Source organism: Dysidea avara, chromosome 3 (assembly GCF_963678975.1).
Source record: "Dysidea avara chromosome 3, odDysAvar1.4, whole genome shotgun sequence".
NCBI lineage: Eukaryota > Metazoa > Porifera > Demospongiae > Dictyoceratida > Dysideidae > Dysidea > Dysidea avara.
Window position 1 is genome coordinate 11,999,671 of NC_089274.1, and position 20,002 is coordinate 12,019,672.

The following is a 20,002-nucleotide window of genomic DNA, read 5'->3' on the forward strand; positions in this document are numbered from 1 at the left end:
TGCTTCATGACAGAGGCTGTTATCCTACCAGCTCTTTGAACAAACCAGGCTGTACTCTTACTCTGGTGGCAAGTAGCTTCTTCAACTGTTCTAATTTCTTCTTCTATAATTGTCAACATTACTTGCTCACACACTGCCATCAGCTCTGGATATATTAATTCTTCATTTTCTGGCCGGTACAAGTCTCTCAATGGAGATAGTAAGTTGATGACAGGAGAAACAGTCTTGAACTTATCCAAAAGTGGTGAGACAATTGAATTAATCACAGGATCATACCTTTCATTTTCTGTCAAGAATGCTAATTTGTCTTCATCTGAAGACAGAGTCTGCAACAATCGAAAAAAACTAAAATCAGCTAAAGACTTGCTTTCATTGCCTGGAATAGGCTCTGAATGCTCTACTTCATTAGCAAGCAGCTCCATTTCATTGTCATTTAATTCCAGTTCGGAAGTGCTGTCTGCTAATTCAACAACAGACAAACCTTGCTGTGGTTGTGCTTGGGAACACTGCGGCAATTCCGACAATGGCAATGAGTCATTGTATAAATGTGCTCCTCTTTTCCTGTTGCAGCTAATAGAAAAAACCTTTAGGCTTCGTAAATGTTATGTCCATTATTCAAGTATAAGGTATTGCTTTCACTAAGCGTGGTTCCTTACACACACAACCTATCTGTGTACAAGTTGTGGAAACCTGTGATGCCGATTCAAGATAAAATAGCTACAACATGGGAACAAACTTCACCAAGGCCTGCCATGCAGGTGCAGTGACCTGCCTCAACTGTACCATTGTCACCCAAGTGTTCACTGGTGGATCATTAGCACGCTGGGAGTGTCTCACCTATAGTATATATAAGTGAAGTGATTGCACGTGTAACTAAAATTTACCTTTGCTACTGCAGCAAACTTTTTGTCAAATCGTTTTGAACCCAGGTAGTTCACGAATCCACAAAGGACGTACTTGTACGCATCAAGACTTTTATGAGCTTTAAACCGTTGTGAAGTACAAAAGCTGTGTCCCAGGACCAAGTAGTTGAAGATATCTGTGTTCGTGACAGGTGGAAAAATGCCTTTCATCAATTCAGAGGGTGGAATCAAACACAGGTCTTGAATTCCAGATAGCTTCTTGAGGTACCTCCTCTTATTACTGATAGACAACTCCCAAGCATAGTCACTTAATGGCAATTCATCAGCCACCATATCTGTAATCACGATCCAGTTCTGGTTCAACAATATGGCGACCGTGGGTGTGCCATATACGTCATTATTCGTTACCATGGAAATGAAAACGCTCTATTTAGTGTGAATGTATCCACTGGCAGCTGGCATGGAGACTTGAGACGTTACAAACATAAAAACTTACTTGTAATCTTCTTGTTTACGTGTAAAGTGGCCTCTGGCTCTCCTGCAGTCACTCCATAGACATTCGCTAATCTTCTCCTAGCGCATCTGTAATTAAGCAAGGGTGTGGTACTGGGCGTTATATAGAATTACATGTATGGTCAAATCATCAGCACGAACGGGCGCAACGATTATATGGTTGTGCCAGGCGAACCTTGTAGTTTTTGAGTACATTAATTATTTAATTATGACATAATTTTAATTGCATTTCGTATTATCTTTAGTACCTGGTTGTATAACTATTGTCAGTACAAGACATAAAAACATGCTATAATATAAGAAAGTAATTATTGTAATAATCCTCCATAACAGCTGCTTTAATCAAAAACAACATTTTCTGCTGTTGAAATGTGTAAAATTGGTACCAAGAGAACACTCTTGTTAGATATGATGAGAAAGTTTAAAATTCTACTGGTAATAAAAATACTATCATAAGAATCCTGAATTCATATTAGGCCAATGAAACTTGATTACCAGTTTCTCACTCAGATTTTTGAAATTTTGATGCGGGCGGGCGGTTATTATTCACTATTCATTATTTTCCAAAAGCACAACACACATCCCAAACATTAAGATTTCCGCCAAAAAAAACAGTGAGATCTACATTGATTACTCTTGTATTAAATAGCTAAAGTACGTTACTAATCCATAACAAGTGATTTTTCCATTAGAGTATAGCTGATTGCTCCATTAGAGTAAAAGTGACTGCTCTATTAGAGTATTTCGATCTGAAATACCAAAAATGAAATTCCATGCGGGTGTATCAAAAGCATGCGGGCAATGACGCAAAACTGCTAATCAAGTTTCATTGGCCTTACTTACAAAGTCACAGCAAAACCTGTGTATTAGGGACACCTTGGAACTGACCAAAAGTGTCCTGATTATCAAGGTGTCCTGATTTTGCAGGTCAATTTACATGCTAAGGGACACTTGGGGACCATTATCAAAGTGTATAGATTATACAGGTGTCCTCATTTTTCAAGTGTCTACATTACACAACAAGCCCTACTATAACCACTAAATCAAGTCACTTACCGATACAGTATTAGTATTAATCCTAACTGGATATAGGAAAAAGTGGCCATTTTGGAATGGTACAAATAACGGCCACAAAACACTGAGGTGTATCAGAGGAGCAGTACTTGGACCATTGTTGGCAACATTTATCTCAAATGAAAATCGCTGTCCCAATTGGTCAGCTTGAAGCACTGTCTTCTCTGGATTAGGTAGATAGCTAATATCCCCAAAAATATCAACCCTAGTAAATAAAACAAATATGCAAATATAAGTAAAGGAATGTACATGTAATACAAAAAGGTGTAGTAAAATCTCTCTACTATTTGAACCATACAAATGGAAAGAGTGACTGTCTGTGTTCCCTGTTCTTCATTTGTCATGTGGGTAGAGCATGGCTGATAATGAAGAGGAGTGGCCACTTCACCTCTTAGCAATTGACGGTTGGAGGTGTGCGTTCAGTCATAATTTCCGTAATGACTGGACTGATTGCAGAGGCACTTCTCATACTTTTGTGACACACTGAATAACGGGTGGAACATAGCTGAAAATGAACACATCGTTTTATGGTAATTGATCATTCAGTTGCTCAATTCCTCTTTACAATTCACTATTCCTTCCTTTGATGTGGTATGCAAGGATCATAGAAAGAAAAAGCAATGAAACAAGGGAGGTCATCTACACCCTTCAGCTATACTAGTAGACATTTAGTCCCTACTTCAATCATAGCTACAGGTGTAGATGACTCCCTTTGTTTTGTTGCTATGATCCTACGCAAATGTAAAGTTAGTATTAAAATATTTAAAATATAGTCATGTAATTACATTGTAACAGTTACCTTGCAAACCTCACATCAGCCTCAGCTCTTACTGGCACAGACACCATCAACTGATTGTTAGCGGAACTAGTCTCTTGACAACCACTAAAACAACAAATGATGATATATTAGTACGCATGAAATGAACAAATATTGACGATGATATTACACAACACTCTTCAGGAAATCCTTAATGTAAGTGTGATGAGATACACTGATCCCTTGTTAGCATGGTCACGCATGGGATAATTGGCCTTATTAGTGAGGTGGCTCTATTACTGAAAACCCAGCCATAAAAAGAAGTGGCCTTATTATAGAGGTTTTCTACACCTGGTTAATTGGTGTAACAGCAATTTACACCAATCCACTATGAGATATAACACTGAATGTACCTTGAGGCAGTAAGCAGCATGAAGTACGTATATTGCTAAAATAATAAGTTTTTGAAGCCACACCCTTTTAATACAGCTTGGCTGTTTTGCATGGATAATAGGTACAGGTTTTGGCAACGCACTTAGGAACAGCAGCTTTTGCAGTGATACCTTGACTGTCTACTCAGTTGTCCTTTTTATTCAGTGAACATTGTGCTAGTTTATTGTACAATACCATCTTCTTTCCATCCTGCTATCAAAGACCTCCACTACCACAGCAATTCTGCCACAACTATCATGCAATAATTTGTAATTTTGTGCTATTTTGGGTTGTAATTGTTATCTGTTTTGTAATTAAGTTCAGGCATGTATTTATAAATATATCCAGTGGTTGCACTCGTATTGGCTTGCGTGATTGATCACCCTGTGCGGGCCATTAGCCTTTTACGGATTGAAAATGTTACTTACATATTGATTGTAACATGGGGCATTAGGGCTTTTGTCTGATATGTATGCCTGCAGGTTGTCGGGCATACATATCAGGCAAAGCTCTCATGCCAGCCGTGTTACAACTACTACTAGTATGGAAGATATGCTGAACTTTCTGGCTATTACAAGGTAGCCCCTTATTAATGGGGTGGCCACTAAGTGAGATTTTACTGTAGTAGGGGACGGATCACCAAGGCTTATTAAAAATATAAAATAGTTTTTCACTTACAAAGTTAGAACCCACAGATAGATGATCATTAAACAGTGAGGCCTTCATACATTGCTGTGCAAAAAAACAAGTAGGTAGTACCTGTTAGCACCAAAGTTGAAGGACAATGGATCTCTAATTTCAGTTATTTCAGACACTTCAAACTTGAATGACATGTACACCTATTGCCAACATATGATGAATATCAGCAGCTTGTGAGTTTAAATGTTCACCTGATCAATCTCAAATAGCCTCCTAGCACATGTAGCATCCACTGAAGTGGGTAGTGATACTTCACAATCAACAGGACTATCCTGTTAGCAAAATCATAGTAAATGTGTATGTATGTATATGTAGTGTGTGTGTGTGTGTGTGTGTGTGTGTGTGTGTGTGTGTGTGTGTGTGTGTGTGTGTGTGTGTGTGTGTGTGTGTGTGTGTGTGTGTGTGTGTGTGTGTGTGTGTGTGTGTGTGTGTGTGTGTGTGTGTATTAAGTAGTGCATGTGTCAAATTGTATGAATGGGCATGAGTGTATGTACACTTTGCAGTTTGTAAGCCATTCACATACATTTGTCATGTTGGCATTCGGAACTATTGATGTAACACTCGTCAAGGTTATTTCAGAATGGCTATGAGAAACATTTAACTTGACACAACTAGTAGAGTCTCCTATGTTGGTGATGTTAAGCCACACCGTCACAAACTTTGTAGACCCTGCCAGGATTGAGTCATCATTGAGTGGAGTATTCTCAGAATCCCTGAAATGATAACCATACAGCACATAAAGAAAAGACAAAAAATAAGATACCACACCATTCTAGATCTATAGTATTGCACAATACAAAATACTCACAAGTATGTAATGTTAAGCTGAGCCAGTTGCAGATCAGAGTTACACATACCGATCGGAGCACAGTCAAGGGCATTAGTGATATCCACCTGTGAAATGTTGTACAGCATAATTTATGGGCTAATTACAAGATCAAAACACACGGTAGTGTGACATGCAGCCAAGAAAGCTAGCATGCCACAACGTGAGTATATTTACAGGAAGAAAGAAACACAATTTTCTCACATGTTGTGTTCCCTTCTTGAATTGGAATCAATTTTGTACTGTAAATGCCCTCCATCTTCAGCACCCCACACATCAAATTTGAGCAAGATTACCTGCCCTCAAAGTCCATCTTTTTTCTTCTTCGTTTAAAGGGCTTGGGGAGCTTAGATTATTGTTTTCGCACACTTAACAAAAACCATTATAAAATGCAAATGTGTAGCTCAATTTTCTTGCACTAAGAATGTATTGCAGAAAATCACGTACCAAGCTTGGTGCAAAAATTTGATGTAGTCATAGAGCTATGGACGTGGTTTAAAAGAAATTGCTATAGTTGCAAGGTGAAAACCGAACAACTGCAAATCGCGGGGTTGAGATACTCTAATAGAACAGTCACTGCAGGGTAAAAGTGCACAAGAGAAGTCAAAAACTTTCCAGCATTCAAACCTTGAATTACAGCCAATATTATTGCCATTTTGGTATCGATTGGCAGGGTAGTACACTACGATTAGACCCACTTGTGCCAATCATCATAGGCTCTGTGCTACTAAAACTGGAAATTGTATTCTAGTATAAAAGGGGGCGCACCCTTTTCACCTTGGCTGTTTTTACATGGATACTGTTTACTGGCCACACATGGTACACATAAGCTGTTACCCTTATGGATTTGACTGTAGTAGAATCATTAAGGATGGTCGGTCGAAGACTCTCCACCACACTGGCATCATCATGATCAGGCTCAACAATTAGTAATATGGAATAATTTCTGGGAGTTGGCTCAGGTGACTGTATAAATAGCATGTGCAACAATAAGAATTCACTCAGGTAAAGATATATTGTATATGCATTGCACAGAGCTACAACTTTACATATTCCAATACACACAAGTACACAATTTTCAACAGGGACCATAGCACATTGACAAAAAGTACTGGAGTAGTGCACGATATTAAAACAATAAGTGTTATATCCCTACTGTACTCTTCTTATGGTATTTTGAACACAGTAGGGATATAACATTTCTTATTGTTTTACTGTGATTAATCATTTAATCAATATCGTGCATTATTTCAGCTTTTTTTCAGTACTTTTTACTGTGCTTGAATGAAATAGGTTGGATATCTGACATTTTCCGACCAAAATTGGTGTTTAACCGAGCATGTTCTATTTTGGTCGGACATTATGTCCAACCAAAATTGGTATAAAATCTACTCAGACAAATGCATATCAGACTTAATATATCATGGTAAAAGTATTCAATGTCTGAACAAGTTTTATAAATGTCTGATCAAAAATAGTTTAGTTTAGGTGCTATGTCCTAGCATTTTTGTCTGCTTATTTCAAGCACTGTTTTATCGATGTGCTAAATTCCAATTTGTTGTGTATTTGTTTGTTAACTTTTTTTGTAAAATAAAATTATTATGACTGGTGAACCCACGCATACCACATCGAAAGACAGAAACGACGCCGAGCACCCCAACTACCAATTATCGTCTGAAAAGTGAAGTATCCATTATGCTTCGTGGTCAGCTATGTTCAACCTGTTACACAGCATTATGAATCAAGAACTGTTCGAAAAACACCTCTGCAATCAAAGTAGACACTATGAAAAATATAGACGATTTCTGTTATGAAAGGAAGCCATCATGTGCTACCGCCAAATTGACACTTTTTGCTGTCACCCAAGATGAATGGGACACAAAGGAGGACACTGGTAAGTCCATGAAGAATGCATTGTATGTACTGCGGTATGCCAAAAGGCACCTCTCAGGCTGAAGCGACATCAAACAGTGAAAAATCAAGCCCATAGCCTTAGCCGTTATCAAGTTACATGTACGTTTGTCTGAAGGCATCAGTCAGTCAGGCAGTCAGTAGAAAATTCCATTTAATTTTTTTTTTAAATTCTGTAGCAACTTGTTGAAAGCGTTTCGGGTCCATCTGAAAGTATTTTGGGCTTAGTTTTACCTAACCAATGCTGCCTCATCATCATCAGGGAAAATTGAGGCTAGTTTTTGGATATGATGTTTTTTCATGGGCCACACCTACACCTTTGTAGTCCCTACTATACAGTACTATCATACTGTATGATATACTCAATCACACTTTATTAATGTGTAACATATATTGCTAAAGTACGGAAACTATACACACACGCACTACACACACACACACACACACACAACACGCACCATAATGTAAATAGTTCTGGTGAAGTTGCTATATTTTTCCATAGGATTAACAGATACTATACCACTGATATTATTGTTCCCTGTGGAGCTGAAGAACAAACGTGGAGGTTGTACTCCGGCATCTGCACTCAGGGTGTATGTCAAATCTGTCAGGGAACACAAATCCAGTAGTGATACATTTACTGAGTACCATCAATGAAACTTACTGTAAGCTGTTGTCAATGCCTTGCCAATATGTTCAACCTCGAACATAACATCAAAACTATGTATAGCAACGTACAACATGTCATTACACGACTACAATGAAACCTCTCTTAAAGGATCCTTTGTGTAAACTGTATTTTTAACCCATCTATAAAGGACAGTTTCTGTGGTCTCAATAGACCTAATACAATTATATCTCTGAAAAAGGACACCCTCCTTATACCAGTAATATTTCATCAAATCAGTTGGTCTCAAAAGTGCTGTTATACAGAGGTTACAATGGTAGAACCACGTGATTGATACTGACTGAACTATTAGCTCAGCAAAATGTAGCGACAAACATACTCACCAAGGCAGTAACATGTCATTCAGCCGACAGTTACGAAGGTCAACATCAACAACTGGCATGGATGATTGTATCTCGTAATGTAGTTGAAATATTGGACGTGTTCTATAACACAAAATAGTATATAGACTGATATCACCAACACAGCCTTGTAAAAATACCTTAAGACAACAACCGTTTCGTTAAAACCAGCTCCAACCACCAGGTCTGTAATGCAATAACTAAGCAGTAAAGTGGTACGTTTGTATACGTATATGCTCATGTACTATTAATCTACCTACATGTACACAGACACACACAGACACACACACCACTTCACATACAGTAAACTAGTGCAAATTTGAACAACTGCTGATCATTTGTCACTTACCATTGTAGCCATTATCATCAACATCATATCCACTAGACAGTGACATGCCAAATGAACTAACTGCAGTCAAATCACTACCAGCAATTTTCTATACACAATAATAAATCATATCAATAAACACATCTCTGTGAGCATGTACTTCAATGCACACACACGCACACACACACAGCAAACTAACCTGTGTGTAACTATCAGACACTACAATATCAGGACCAGCTCCAAGATAGAGATAGATGGTACCGGGTTCACTGTCATCAAATGGTGATAATGGAGAACTGATCACAAAATCTGAAAAGGGATGAACAACGTTCATAGAAGAGATTGTTCAATTAGAGAATATATCATATGAACAAAAATATTACACACAATTTGAAACTCGTAGTTTAGGGTACATGAAAATACCAACTAAACCATTGGGTGTGGTTTCAATTCATACCTTCACATCCGTCGTAATTGATATCACCAACTGTAGCCATAGCATAACTGAATCGTCCATAAGGAATTTCACCATATAAGTACTTTGTGAAGTTTAGTGCTCCCTACATGCAAATACAACACACAAATACAACCAACCATGCACAGGCATACATGCCTGCACTCTCACACAGCAAATACTTTGATTTTTCATCTCTGCCCCAGTCCCTCATGGGAGGCTATCTAGCCAAGGGATCCTGAGTAACATAATTACAAGCTTTTTATTTAGGCCAGGTGAGTGAATGGTCCCCCAAGGAGGGTAAATGGGCAACAGGCAATAGCAGACCCAAGTCTCTTATTGGTTCATCCTCACACTGTAATGTATAGACTGTATGCATGATGTAGACCCATTGTTAGCTTGCCTGGTCTCCACTACACAGTCAGGGACAGAGGTGCTGCCAATACCAGACCCACAACGAGGAGGTTGGCAGCATGCACACTCATGTACACACTTGCAAACATGCACACACATACACACACTCACACTCCCACACACACTCGCACGCACGCACACCTCACCACACTACACGCAAAGTACCTGAGTGTTATTGTACACATACGCTCTGCCACAATCAGAACACTGGTCCTGATAGTAGAGTGGAGCACCAACTAGTAACTCATCATAGCTATATACCAAAAAATCAGGGGAAAGTAATTATAAGTGGCAAGGAAAACAAGTTGATGTTGTGCTACTTTTAAAACCCAAGTGCCCATGTATGCAGTTAAACTATCACTTTCTAACTAAATAGGCAGTTAATCAACCATGTAAATACGTAATTTAGTTTATATTAATGTGCTACTATTAATTTAGCTGGCTACTTAGATTTGTAAATATTGTAATTGGTGTAATTCATAATGTACTTCATGAATTATTTTGCAATTCGACATTATTTCCCAAATAACTAATTACAATTTTGGCAATACTGCAGAGTACTAGTCACAACACAACACCGAACACATGTAAAAAGCAGGCACCCAAGGGGGAAATTAAATGGTAATCAATTTTCCCCACTAGAAATATAAAATACATTTAGGTAATACTCAATGGTTGGCTTGCAAATGCAAAAAAAAAAAAAAAACCAAAACAGTCAAGGTATGAAAAACCGGGTACTATAATGGCCTTAAAACTAGCAGGAGTGTGAAATACAGAAAAGGTTGCATTCTTTATCTGTTTGTTGACAGCAAAATTGTTACACAACACACACTGCACACATACCCATCACCAGTTAGATCCACTGCAAGAAGTGAGAATCCAAAATATTCGTTTGGCTGCAATGAACGTAACACACATGTACTACCCGTATACAAAGTTCAGTAGTTATCACATGACCAAGCTACATATAAACTGGATGAAACACACGTACAAATGAATGCATGAAGTTATAACCCAGAGCTAAGTTGAAATGGTTAACGAGAGCTAACGTTTAACATGAATTGACTTAAACACTGAAAACAAATGACAAGTTGTAAATCATTAAACTCTCTAACAATTCTCCATGAGGAAATATACCACACAAGTACAATCTTGTGTATAAAAAACTTGTCAATAGCATGTATAAACATCAGTCTCATGTGAGCTATGAACAAAGTATGAGAATTTGAAGAAAATACAATACAATGAACTACACATAAGAGTACACTTACTAGTTCTCCATATAAAGCAATGTAATTGAAGTTTTGACAGGTATCATCGTACTCTAAGGCTACTCTCACCTACAACATATGTACCAACACAATAAATGTACATATGCTAGCATTAATGTGTGTGTATGTGTGTGTGTGTATGTGTGTGCTTGGAATGTACATTCACTAATGGCCACTGAAGGTTCACAAGGTTGCAAAGGATAGAAGAAAAAGTCGAATTGTAAGAGAGTTGGAGAAATATAATGTATTAATAGCAGCAAGTGAAAGAAAAAAAGAAATTTACAGGGCAACTTGGTAACAACCTGGCTCAATTGCATTGTGGATGGCATGATGTGCCTGGTGCAACCATTCGGTTTATAAAAGTGACATGAAGGCAAACGTTAGATTAAATGGTGAACTTTTAAATTAGTGTTGAGAATGGCTTGAGGCAAGGCTGCTGTATGGCACCAGCGTTGTTCAATCTATATACCACTCTTTTGATTGAGCATTGAAGAGCTAGGTTAGATGAGGTCAGCGGAGTAAGAATCACTGTGAATTTCAAGATGGATTTTAGAAGATACGTACATGCAGAATGCTGATCAAAAGAATATAACAGATTGTGTATTATTTTGCTGATAATGGGGCACTTCTCTTTCTTCTTCAAGGGCGGGTGCAGAGAAAGCTGCTTTGGAGTACTGGTAGTGATTTTGGTGTCACTGTACGTACTCCAAAAACTAAACACATGGTAACAGGAAGGAAGGTATGTGATGGTGACCCAATACTAGTTAGTAGTGGTAGTGTAGAGGCAGTAGAAGATTTCCCATACTTGGGATCAATAATCTCCTCCTCAGGTACAGTTGACACAGAGTGGGATAGCCAAAACATATAGTGCTTTTGGTGTCTTAAGAAGAGCAGATAGGAGTTTAACACTGACTAAGTCTATCTATTTTGCTGTATGGATCAGAATGCTGGACATTACTTAGAAGACAATCAAGACATAAAAGAAAGATTGATCATATGTATCAATAATTTTAGGAGTTACCAGACAGGAGAAACTACGTCAGTAATGGTTGCAACGAGGAGGTAAATTACAATGGTTAGGACATTTAGCACAAATGCCAGAAAATTGCATGCCAAAGACTATACTGTTAGGATGATTGTGTCAGCCAAGACCAAGATCAGGACCAAGAAAACAATGGAGAGATGTAATAAGGAAAGTTATTGAAGTTGATGAGAGTGAATGGTACAAGTAAGCAACAACATCAAAAGAAACATGGTGAGCGATCTGTACAGACAATTATGATAATGGCAAAGTTTCTGTTGCAGCAAATAATGTAGTGTATGAAGAGTGCCAAAGAACAATTACAGAGAAAGTGATAAGAAAAGACACAAATGTGTTGAAGCCAGTTCTTAACAAAAGGAGCTGTTCACTGTTCTGTTTGTGACAAATGGCAGTGATGGATTTTCGGTGCACAATTGTAGACCAGATATCTAGAATCTTGTTCTAAGCTTTCCCCTTAGCTTGGGGTTGTATGACCGTTTTACCAGCAGCAAACAGAAGAAAGGAAGGAAGGTAGGTAAGTGTGTGCGTTGTGTGTGTTTACCAGTCCAATTGCATTCTCGCCATCACTTTCTCCAGGAAACGCACGGACTGATGCTCCAATTGCATACCTCGGCTGACCAGAAATAACATCTATAAAGTATACGCAACATCACTACATTAGTTGACAAGAATCACTAAGTAAAACATACATTTAAATGGTGTCAATGAAACTAACAGCCATTGTAACATTGACAACAAAAAAGAATATTAGACAAATCCAAAGATCTGTATTTCATAAGAACATGAGCATTATAAAACACACACACGATATCACCAAAGATTGTGACCAAATATAGAAACTATTTTTCGTAGTGCTCATGGGCAGTGCTTATGTCTATATTTGTTATTATTTTTAAATTTGTTTGTTATTTTGTAGGAAATTACACAACATATCGTGATCCATTGAGGACATGTGGAGGATGAGATGTGTGATCACTTACTAAGTACAGTAGGGTTGGCAATGTGTCCAACTTCTACTGAGTATCCTATAGCAACACAATAATAGATACATACACAAATTACTCAGAAAAACAAGAGTCTCACCTTCATATGCAAAATCAGAACGTTGATCGATTTCAGGACAAGTCCTAGTAGTAGAAGCATTTCTTGACGCTGTTTCTTCCACAACTTCAGCTTCATCATTGATCATTGCTCTTAGAAATGATCCTACAGTAGTAACACTTGACATTACAAAATGCCTTTGAATTAAACCTTTTCCATAGCGACGTTGCTAAAAAATGACGACTTCTATTGGGAGAATCTAACAATTTAAAGTAATGGGCCAATAAATGAAGATTGATTGATTGTAGGAGAAGACATCAAGCTAAAGTTTTAGAGGTACGAGTATGCTGCAATGAGCAGTTTAAAGGCTTGATTGTACCCAGCCAACATGGATGAGGTATGAAAGTGCTATGCATAAAATTACAATGGCATGTAACAGTCACAATTAATGCAATAACCTTTATTACAAAATCTACAGTTTGAATTCCCTTGTCAAATCTCTCACAAAGGCCTAAACACTTGTTGGACTACTATTTACGCTGCTTAGAATACTAATTTCTGTACTTGAGCACAAAACTGTCTTGTCCTTTGAAGTGATGTGCAACATGAGAAATTATTTTGCATATCCTATCCCCTTATGTACTCTATTATAGGTCTATGGTGCAATAGTAAGTAAGCGAGTTAAAAAGTAAGCAAGTAAGTCAGAAAAGTCCACTAAACCACTGATGAGTTTGTAGCCATGTGTTGCTTTGTTTGGCCTCTAGTCTTGCAACTGTGGTTAGGCAGGCAGGCAGGCAGGCAGGCAGGCAGGCAGGCAGGCAGGCAGGCAGGCAGGCAGGCAGGCAGGCAGGCAGGCAGGCAGGCAGGCAGGCAGGCAGGCAGGCAGGCAGGCAGGCAGGCAGGCAGGCAGGCAGGCAGGCAGGCAGGCAGGCAGGCAGGCAGGCAGGCAGGCAGGCAGGCAGGCAGGCAGGCAGGCAGGCAGGCAGGCAGGCAGGCAGGCAGGCAGGCAGGCAGGCAGGCAGGCAGGCAGGCAGGCAGGCAGGCAGGCAGGCAGGCAGGCAGGCAGGCAGGCAGGCAGGCAGGCAAAAATTCAAGCTTTGGTGATTTTTAAAAAATTCTATATCCATCTGCCTGTATCTTGTTTTTAATGCTGTATTTGATGTTAGATGAATTAATATTATTCCGCAAAGGTGATTTTTGACACGCAAGATGTTTCTAGGATGATTTTTAAAGGCGGCATTTTAGGCAGTGTGTACAAACTGCACATTTATTACAAAAATAACTGTTGTTAGTCAGACGGCAGATAGCAAATGCTACACTCTTTCTCAATGACTAAGTGTAATGTTTGCAAGGTTAGTAGCTAGGATAGCTTCTTTGTAATGTGTCTTTTAGTGTGCAAACCTTACATTAACTGTGTGTCTAGATTGTTATAAGTTGCATAGCACCATCATTTGTTGTAGAGCAACACTAACAGATGAGAACTGAGTCACACTAACAGATGAGAACTGAGTCACAGATTTACATATAAGAACTGTTTTCCCAAGTATCAGAACTTGAGCCACCCAAACTATACACTACTCACTTACCCAAAGATGGACTTATTGATGTAGGCATTCCAAACACAACAGTGGAATTATCCTCTGATTCCGGCTAGACAAGTAGTTTAGTATGCATCGTACAATAATGAAACACTCACCTCTGATCCAGCTAAAGACAAACCAATATTGCACCGCTCAAAAGAAACACGTGAAGTATCTATATTTCGGTAGTTATCTGTATATAAATAAAATAACAACTTTACACTTGTAATTGTATGCTTGAAAATACTCTCTCAAGTAATAAAGCAAGATACACAACATACAGTATATTTTTATAAAAATTACAATACAATAAAATAGAAATCACTTAAAAAATGAAACAATAGTTAACCAAGTCTATGCAGTAACAAGTAATATAACACGTTACATGACAGAGTAACGAGTAATATATAGTGGAGATTATATCTGGAAATTTTTATGTGTTACTCAATGCATATTGTGTCCAGCATGTGATTGGTTACATTTTGGGTCCAGGCAGCACTGGAGATAGCATTTCAGGAAGGGTGATGGTGTTACCTTAAGGCCAAGGTACTACAACTAATTGAGGCTAACTCTGATTATATTTAGTGGACCTACAAGTATGCTACTTATAAATTAACTCCCAAAGCTTCTTTTGTGATTGGGGGTGCTTTTTTAAGGTGGTGTTAGTGTTAGAATTCTGTCAAAAAAAAAGTATTATCACTACTATGACCTGATAAATATTATGACCTGATACACACACATATATATATAATTGCTGCTAACATATTTGTTCTTGACCTGGTTTGAAAAATGGTGTGGCAGTATTCATGGGCAGCGAATATGTATAAATCTGAAAAAAGCAGAACTTAAATATTCAATACAACAAAGCGTCTACAAACTAGGTGCCCAGTACATTTGTTAGTAATGTGCCTACATAAATAAAACAGCAACTGCTGTTAGCACTAAAGCTCTAGTTAGCACTCCTGCTCAAAAGTTTGGTAATACTGAAGAGTCAATATATAGAACAATTTCAACAAATTCAATCATCATGAAATATATTCAAGGGGCAGCATTTACGCAATACAACAAGTGTGGTCACTGACCAGCTAGTATTATACTCTTCGTAATTCATACAGTGAAGTAAAAAAAAGTATATGATATTTATCAACTCACTGTCCTGACAATAGTTGTACTGCCTAAAATCATCCAAACTTCTGGTACCAATGAAGCACCTTCCTGGCATGTTCTCGATGAAGAGGGTTGGGTAAGAGAAGAATGGAATAGTGTTAAAGAGGTCTTGCTGTATGGCTTCAGCATCCACTTCAGATAAGTTAGCTTGCAATCGAGGTGCACATGCCTACAAGAGAACATAGTACAAAAGGACCAGTGGTAGATGGAACACGTAAACTTGACCTTAAATTATCAATAAAATAAAGTGAACACTCCATATAGACAGGTTACCTTTTTAAGGCGTGGTCGTGTAAATTTTCCACATACTTTCCGAGTTCACTTAGTCAAAAATGTATACAGTTAATGGAGAAAATAAACGTTTCGGTTAACTTTAGCAAGCAAGAGTTAGCCAGCCTTCAGAACAGAAAGTATGTTATAGAGAAAGGTTCAAGCTATTAACATATCCAGCGTGTAAGGTGAAGGCTGAACGAGAAGATGATTTTCTCTCAATCTCAGGTTTTTGGAAAGCAATAAAACTCACTGAAAACATTCTTTGTAAGACTTTGCTACTACTTAGAATGATAGACTGGATGATTTTAACTCGCCTTGTACCTTTGAAGAATCAAAAACGTTTGTCAAACTATTTTAAAAAATGGGTTTTTTGTTGACTTCTTGACCAACATTGTAATCATGCGTAAAACAGAAAGTCGCGTTTGCTCGCGTTACACAAGGGACACGCCCTAAATAGGCAACCCGTCTATACACAGTTACACACTTATGCGCACGCAACCATCTTCTCCATCTTATGTCTAGCCAAGAGAGATGCTACTTATAAATCTTTTTATTTAAAGCCAGTGAGAGGACCAATAAGAGTAGATGTATGTACCACAGAAAATAGGACTTACTAGTTTTCTGGAAGCAAAAAAAACACACCTTCTCTATGTATGATACATATACGCACACAGTACATATGTACACATGCATGCATACACACTTACATATATCAAATACACTACACAGCACATAGTGACACACTACACACACACAACATATACACATGTGCGCATGCACACACGCACACACGACATAACATACACACACACACATACCACAAAACATATACGCATGTGCACACACACACACACACACACACACACACACACACACACACACACACACATGCACGCACACAACATACACACACGCATGCACACACACATACCACAACACTTTCTCCACTGCTGTACAGTGACACTCCTAACAACTGATCAGTGCCATTATTAAAAGTAAAGATATCATCTGTACAACACATAACATAATGTATATGTGATGTACACACTTACCATTGAAAGTGTAAAATGAATTATTCTGTCCCAATAACTCACACATATCATTTACTAGACTACAACTGAATATTGAACCCGTCCGTTGTATTGTTCCTTCATTTGATGGTTGTGAGTAGTAAGGAGCACCAACAAGCAGCCTATAACACAACACAAACATTATTACAAGTTCCTTAACAGCATTTGCAGTGTCAAGGATTCTGTGCATTTATTAAGACTTCTCATGGTAGCTATATAGGCAATTTGCATGATATGACAATTCCACCCATTTTGTACATGAAGAGTAAACAACAAACTGCCTGGTAGTTCACAAATCACAGTAGGGTCACAGAAGCCAGGTAAAAGCAGAAAACAAGGTTAACAAGATAATTTGATTCCATGACAATCCAGATCACGCAGTCAAAAATTTCATCTGTGACAAACACTTGGAACAACAGTGAAGAATCAGTACTTGCAAGAAAGCAGAACATCAGTAGCGTGACAGCTATACTAGCATTTGTTACATAACTATTGGATCAAAAGTACATTTGAGGGCTCCTTCTTCTGTATGCTACTACATCACTTGGTGGCATTGTTTAACCATCATATAATGCCACTGTACATACTTACACAGCAACAACACAAGCTTAAATTTTATGTATCGAACAACAAATCTGAATTCGGTAGGGAATACCAATGCTTGTTCGTCACCTTCGATATTACAGTACATGACCCTGCTCTTACTTCATAGCCTCTATTTAAATGATTATTGTGCAAAACCCTCTGAGCAGTTGCATATAAATATATAACATTGTGCTACCAATTGTTGTGAGCATATGCATATGTTTATTAGATAAGGAACTTGATTATAGGAGCAACATAGCTACAGAAAGGCTGATGTGTTGAGAAATACACTACATGTATCACTGAAAGACGACAATAGTGCTATACAATATCAATAAAGGGAATGTTACCAAGAATGATTGAGTGTTTATATCCCAGTATATGGGATGATTGAAGTGCCGCACTGGGTTTTCACCCCACTGCAGAGCAAACCTTGAAACCAGCCGTAGAGAAAGGCAGACTGGTCTAAATCTGAGGGGATCCACAACAAGCCTGAAATGTTGGTAAAATCTGGACAAGTTAACATATCAAATTAATGGAAATCTTAAAGATTATGGTGAAATCTTGTAGCTGGTTTTGTCAAGTTTGTCGATCCCTCGTCTGAATCAGTGGAGTATTGCTATATGTAATACATCACTATGGTTGAAAAGAATTTATCACCATCACTTTTGTACATCAACAAGCCTAATGGCACCTTGTATTACAACAAGGCACGCAGCAGTTAAAGTGGTAACTTACACTTGGCACAGGACAACTGCCATAACCCTCGGTGACCCTGAGACATGTATGTTGTATCTGGTCAGACTATATACAGATTTCCTTATTTCAAACAGTAGAACAAACCTGAGTCACTGAGGTCCCAAATCTTGCACACACGTTATTTTACTAAATCAGCTAACCACAACACAGACCACACTGTACACAGCTAGACCACTAGTACACGCACATACACATAACTGTGGTTTCACAGTGGCCAGCTAATGGACCTCATTCATTATATATATATACACACACACCACAGCTAACCATAACAAGATGATATCCTTTGTTCTTTATGGAAAATACACTTGAGGCCACAAGCCATTGATAATATTCATTATGATTTGATATAGTTCACTAACACTTGGATGGCCTCACAATCTACAGAAGCCAATACTGTATGAAGCCAAACACTTGTGAGATGATCGGCTTTTTGAGGTCACTTCATTGTTAAGGAACTAATTTAAAGCTACATGTTTTCTAGTAACTCCTACTATATACTACTAACATCAAGCAGGACTTTTTGAGGAAGTACACACACGCACGCACAATCGCAAGCACACATTATCACGCACGCACATTATCACCTATATCGTGTTAATGAGTAATACCTCAACACATGATGTGATGATAAAGTGTATTGTAAATATTTTAGTAGCTATAATGAAATCATGAGAACCACCAGAAACTCTTCCTATTTTCAATATGGATGTAGTCACACAGACTTTTAACTAGATGTTATGGAAGCACTTGACTTACAATGACTCACTAATACCATTGGGTAAAACTGCATAAATAAAAACAAAAGATCAAAGTGGTTCATCATCACTTATTGAAGGTGTTGTATGGTCACACCCTGACACACACACACTGGAAATCATCTTAATCAAAAGCCACTAATACAATTAGAACAGGTCAATGGATACTGCAGTCTCTAACAAACAGTGATCAAAAGTCTCTAAGAAACAGTTGTCAGAACTATTAAAGATTTGAAAGCTTATACTTTTAAAACATCCCCAAACCTTACCATTATGGCATAACATACTGAGTTACATGATTTTCATGGAATTCATCAACCCATGAAACCTAACACTATTAGAGCACTATTAGCAGCATGGCAACACAGGAAGTGGTCAGTAACATAAAGTGGAATGATGAGTACCAGGAATTGTCCTCCAACAAGATGGTGATATCTCGCCTACACCTGAGTATTAATAATAGTGGCGAGGAGTTTATATAATTATTAAAACTCCATACAATTCTTCTCCATATTAACTCTTGTTTGTACAAATTTTTACAGTGCTGCAACACAGCAAAACAGGTTTCATTGAATCCCAAGTAACTGAAGGTCAAATTATAGGTGTAATAAATTGTCACAGGAGACCACTATAATCAGCAAATAAGTTAGCGCTAAATTAGAAATTTTGATGAAAGAAAATTTTAACAAATCTAATGAATCAGATTTTAATTTGTCAATGTCAATAAGCGCCTCACAAAAGTCAGTCTGTGATTTCTTGCTGTTCGTCAAATATTAATTCATCAAAGCTGATTATTTGTGCATTTGCCAAATTTTCCTTTTGTCGATATTTACATTTCCTGTTGTACAGTAGATAAGAGTGGGTGTAACTAATCAATGGACTGGACTACTGGACTGACATATTTTTAGTTTTTACACATTCTGAGGTTGGTTTTATTGAGTCTTGCTAGCTAAGGGCCTTCAGAGAACTTGCAGTCTGCTGCTAAAATGATGAGTGTGAGGAGTGGAGTAAGCAAAAACTAACTTCTAGTGATTTCACCTCTATTTATCATGTTCTTCTACAGTACATATACTATACTCCTTATCAGTTTGCTGCAGAGAATGTGCTAGTTATGGTTAACCAACGACAAAGTCTTGGAGATAGTAGCAAGCTTGTA

The 20,002-nt window shown here is 38.0% G+C and overlaps 1 protein-coding gene across 1 annotated transcript in view; it reads right to left on the reverse strand.

Annotated features, from left to right (window-relative positions):
* The window catches only part of LOC136249382 (integrin alpha-3-like), a 28,199-nt gene that overhangs the window by 4,823 nt on the left and 3,374 nt on the right, over positions 1 to 20,002 (reverse strand). Inside the window, exons 2-26 of the mRNA XM_066041361.1 lie at positions 16,727 to 16,866; positions 16,606 to 16,682; positions 15,387 to 15,570; positions 14,351 to 14,427; positions 14,241 to 14,304; positions 12,697 to 12,819; positions 12,594 to 12,638; positions 12,155 to 12,243; positions 10,572 to 10,640; positions 10,144 to 10,196; positions 9,466 to 9,553; positions 8,890 to 8,992; positions 8,632 to 8,741; positions 8,454 to 8,541; positions 8,245 to 8,290; positions 8,087 to 8,188; positions 7,740 to 7,795; positions 7,534 to 7,679; positions 6,002 to 6,130; positions 5,147 to 5,232; positions 4,862 to 5,051; positions 4,530 to 4,610; positions 4,399 to 4,478; positions 3,250 to 3,333; positions 2,433 to 2,655 (exon numbers count right to left, since the gene is read on the reverse strand). Of these exons, the coding sequence (XP_065897433.1) occupies positions 2,433 to 2,655; positions 3,250 to 3,333; positions 4,399 to 4,478; positions 4,530 to 4,610; positions 4,862 to 5,051; positions 5,147 to 5,232; positions 6,002 to 6,130; positions 7,534 to 7,679; positions 7,740 to 7,795; positions 8,087 to 8,188; positions 8,245 to 8,290; positions 8,454 to 8,541; positions 8,632 to 8,741; positions 8,890 to 8,992; positions 9,466 to 9,553; positions 10,144 to 10,196; positions 10,572 to 10,640; positions 12,155 to 12,243; positions 12,594 to 12,638; positions 12,697 to 12,819; positions 14,241 to 14,304; positions 14,351 to 14,427; positions 15,387 to 15,570; positions 16,606 to 16,682; positions 16,727 to 16,866 (2,533 nt within the window). The remainder of the gene's footprint in view (positions 1 to 2,432; positions 2,656 to 3,249; positions 3,334 to 4,398; positions 4,479 to 4,529; positions 4,611 to 4,861; positions 5,052 to 5,146; positions 5,233 to 6,001; positions 6,131 to 7,533; positions 7,680 to 7,739; positions 7,796 to 8,086; positions 8,189 to 8,244; positions 8,291 to 8,453; positions 8,542 to 8,631; positions 8,742 to 8,889; positions 8,993 to 9,465; positions 9,554 to 10,143; positions 10,197 to 10,571; positions 10,641 to 12,154; positions 12,244 to 12,593; positions 12,639 to 12,696; positions 12,820 to 14,240; positions 14,305 to 14,350; positions 14,428 to 15,386; positions 15,571 to 16,605; positions 16,683 to 16,726; positions 16,867 to 20,002) is intronic.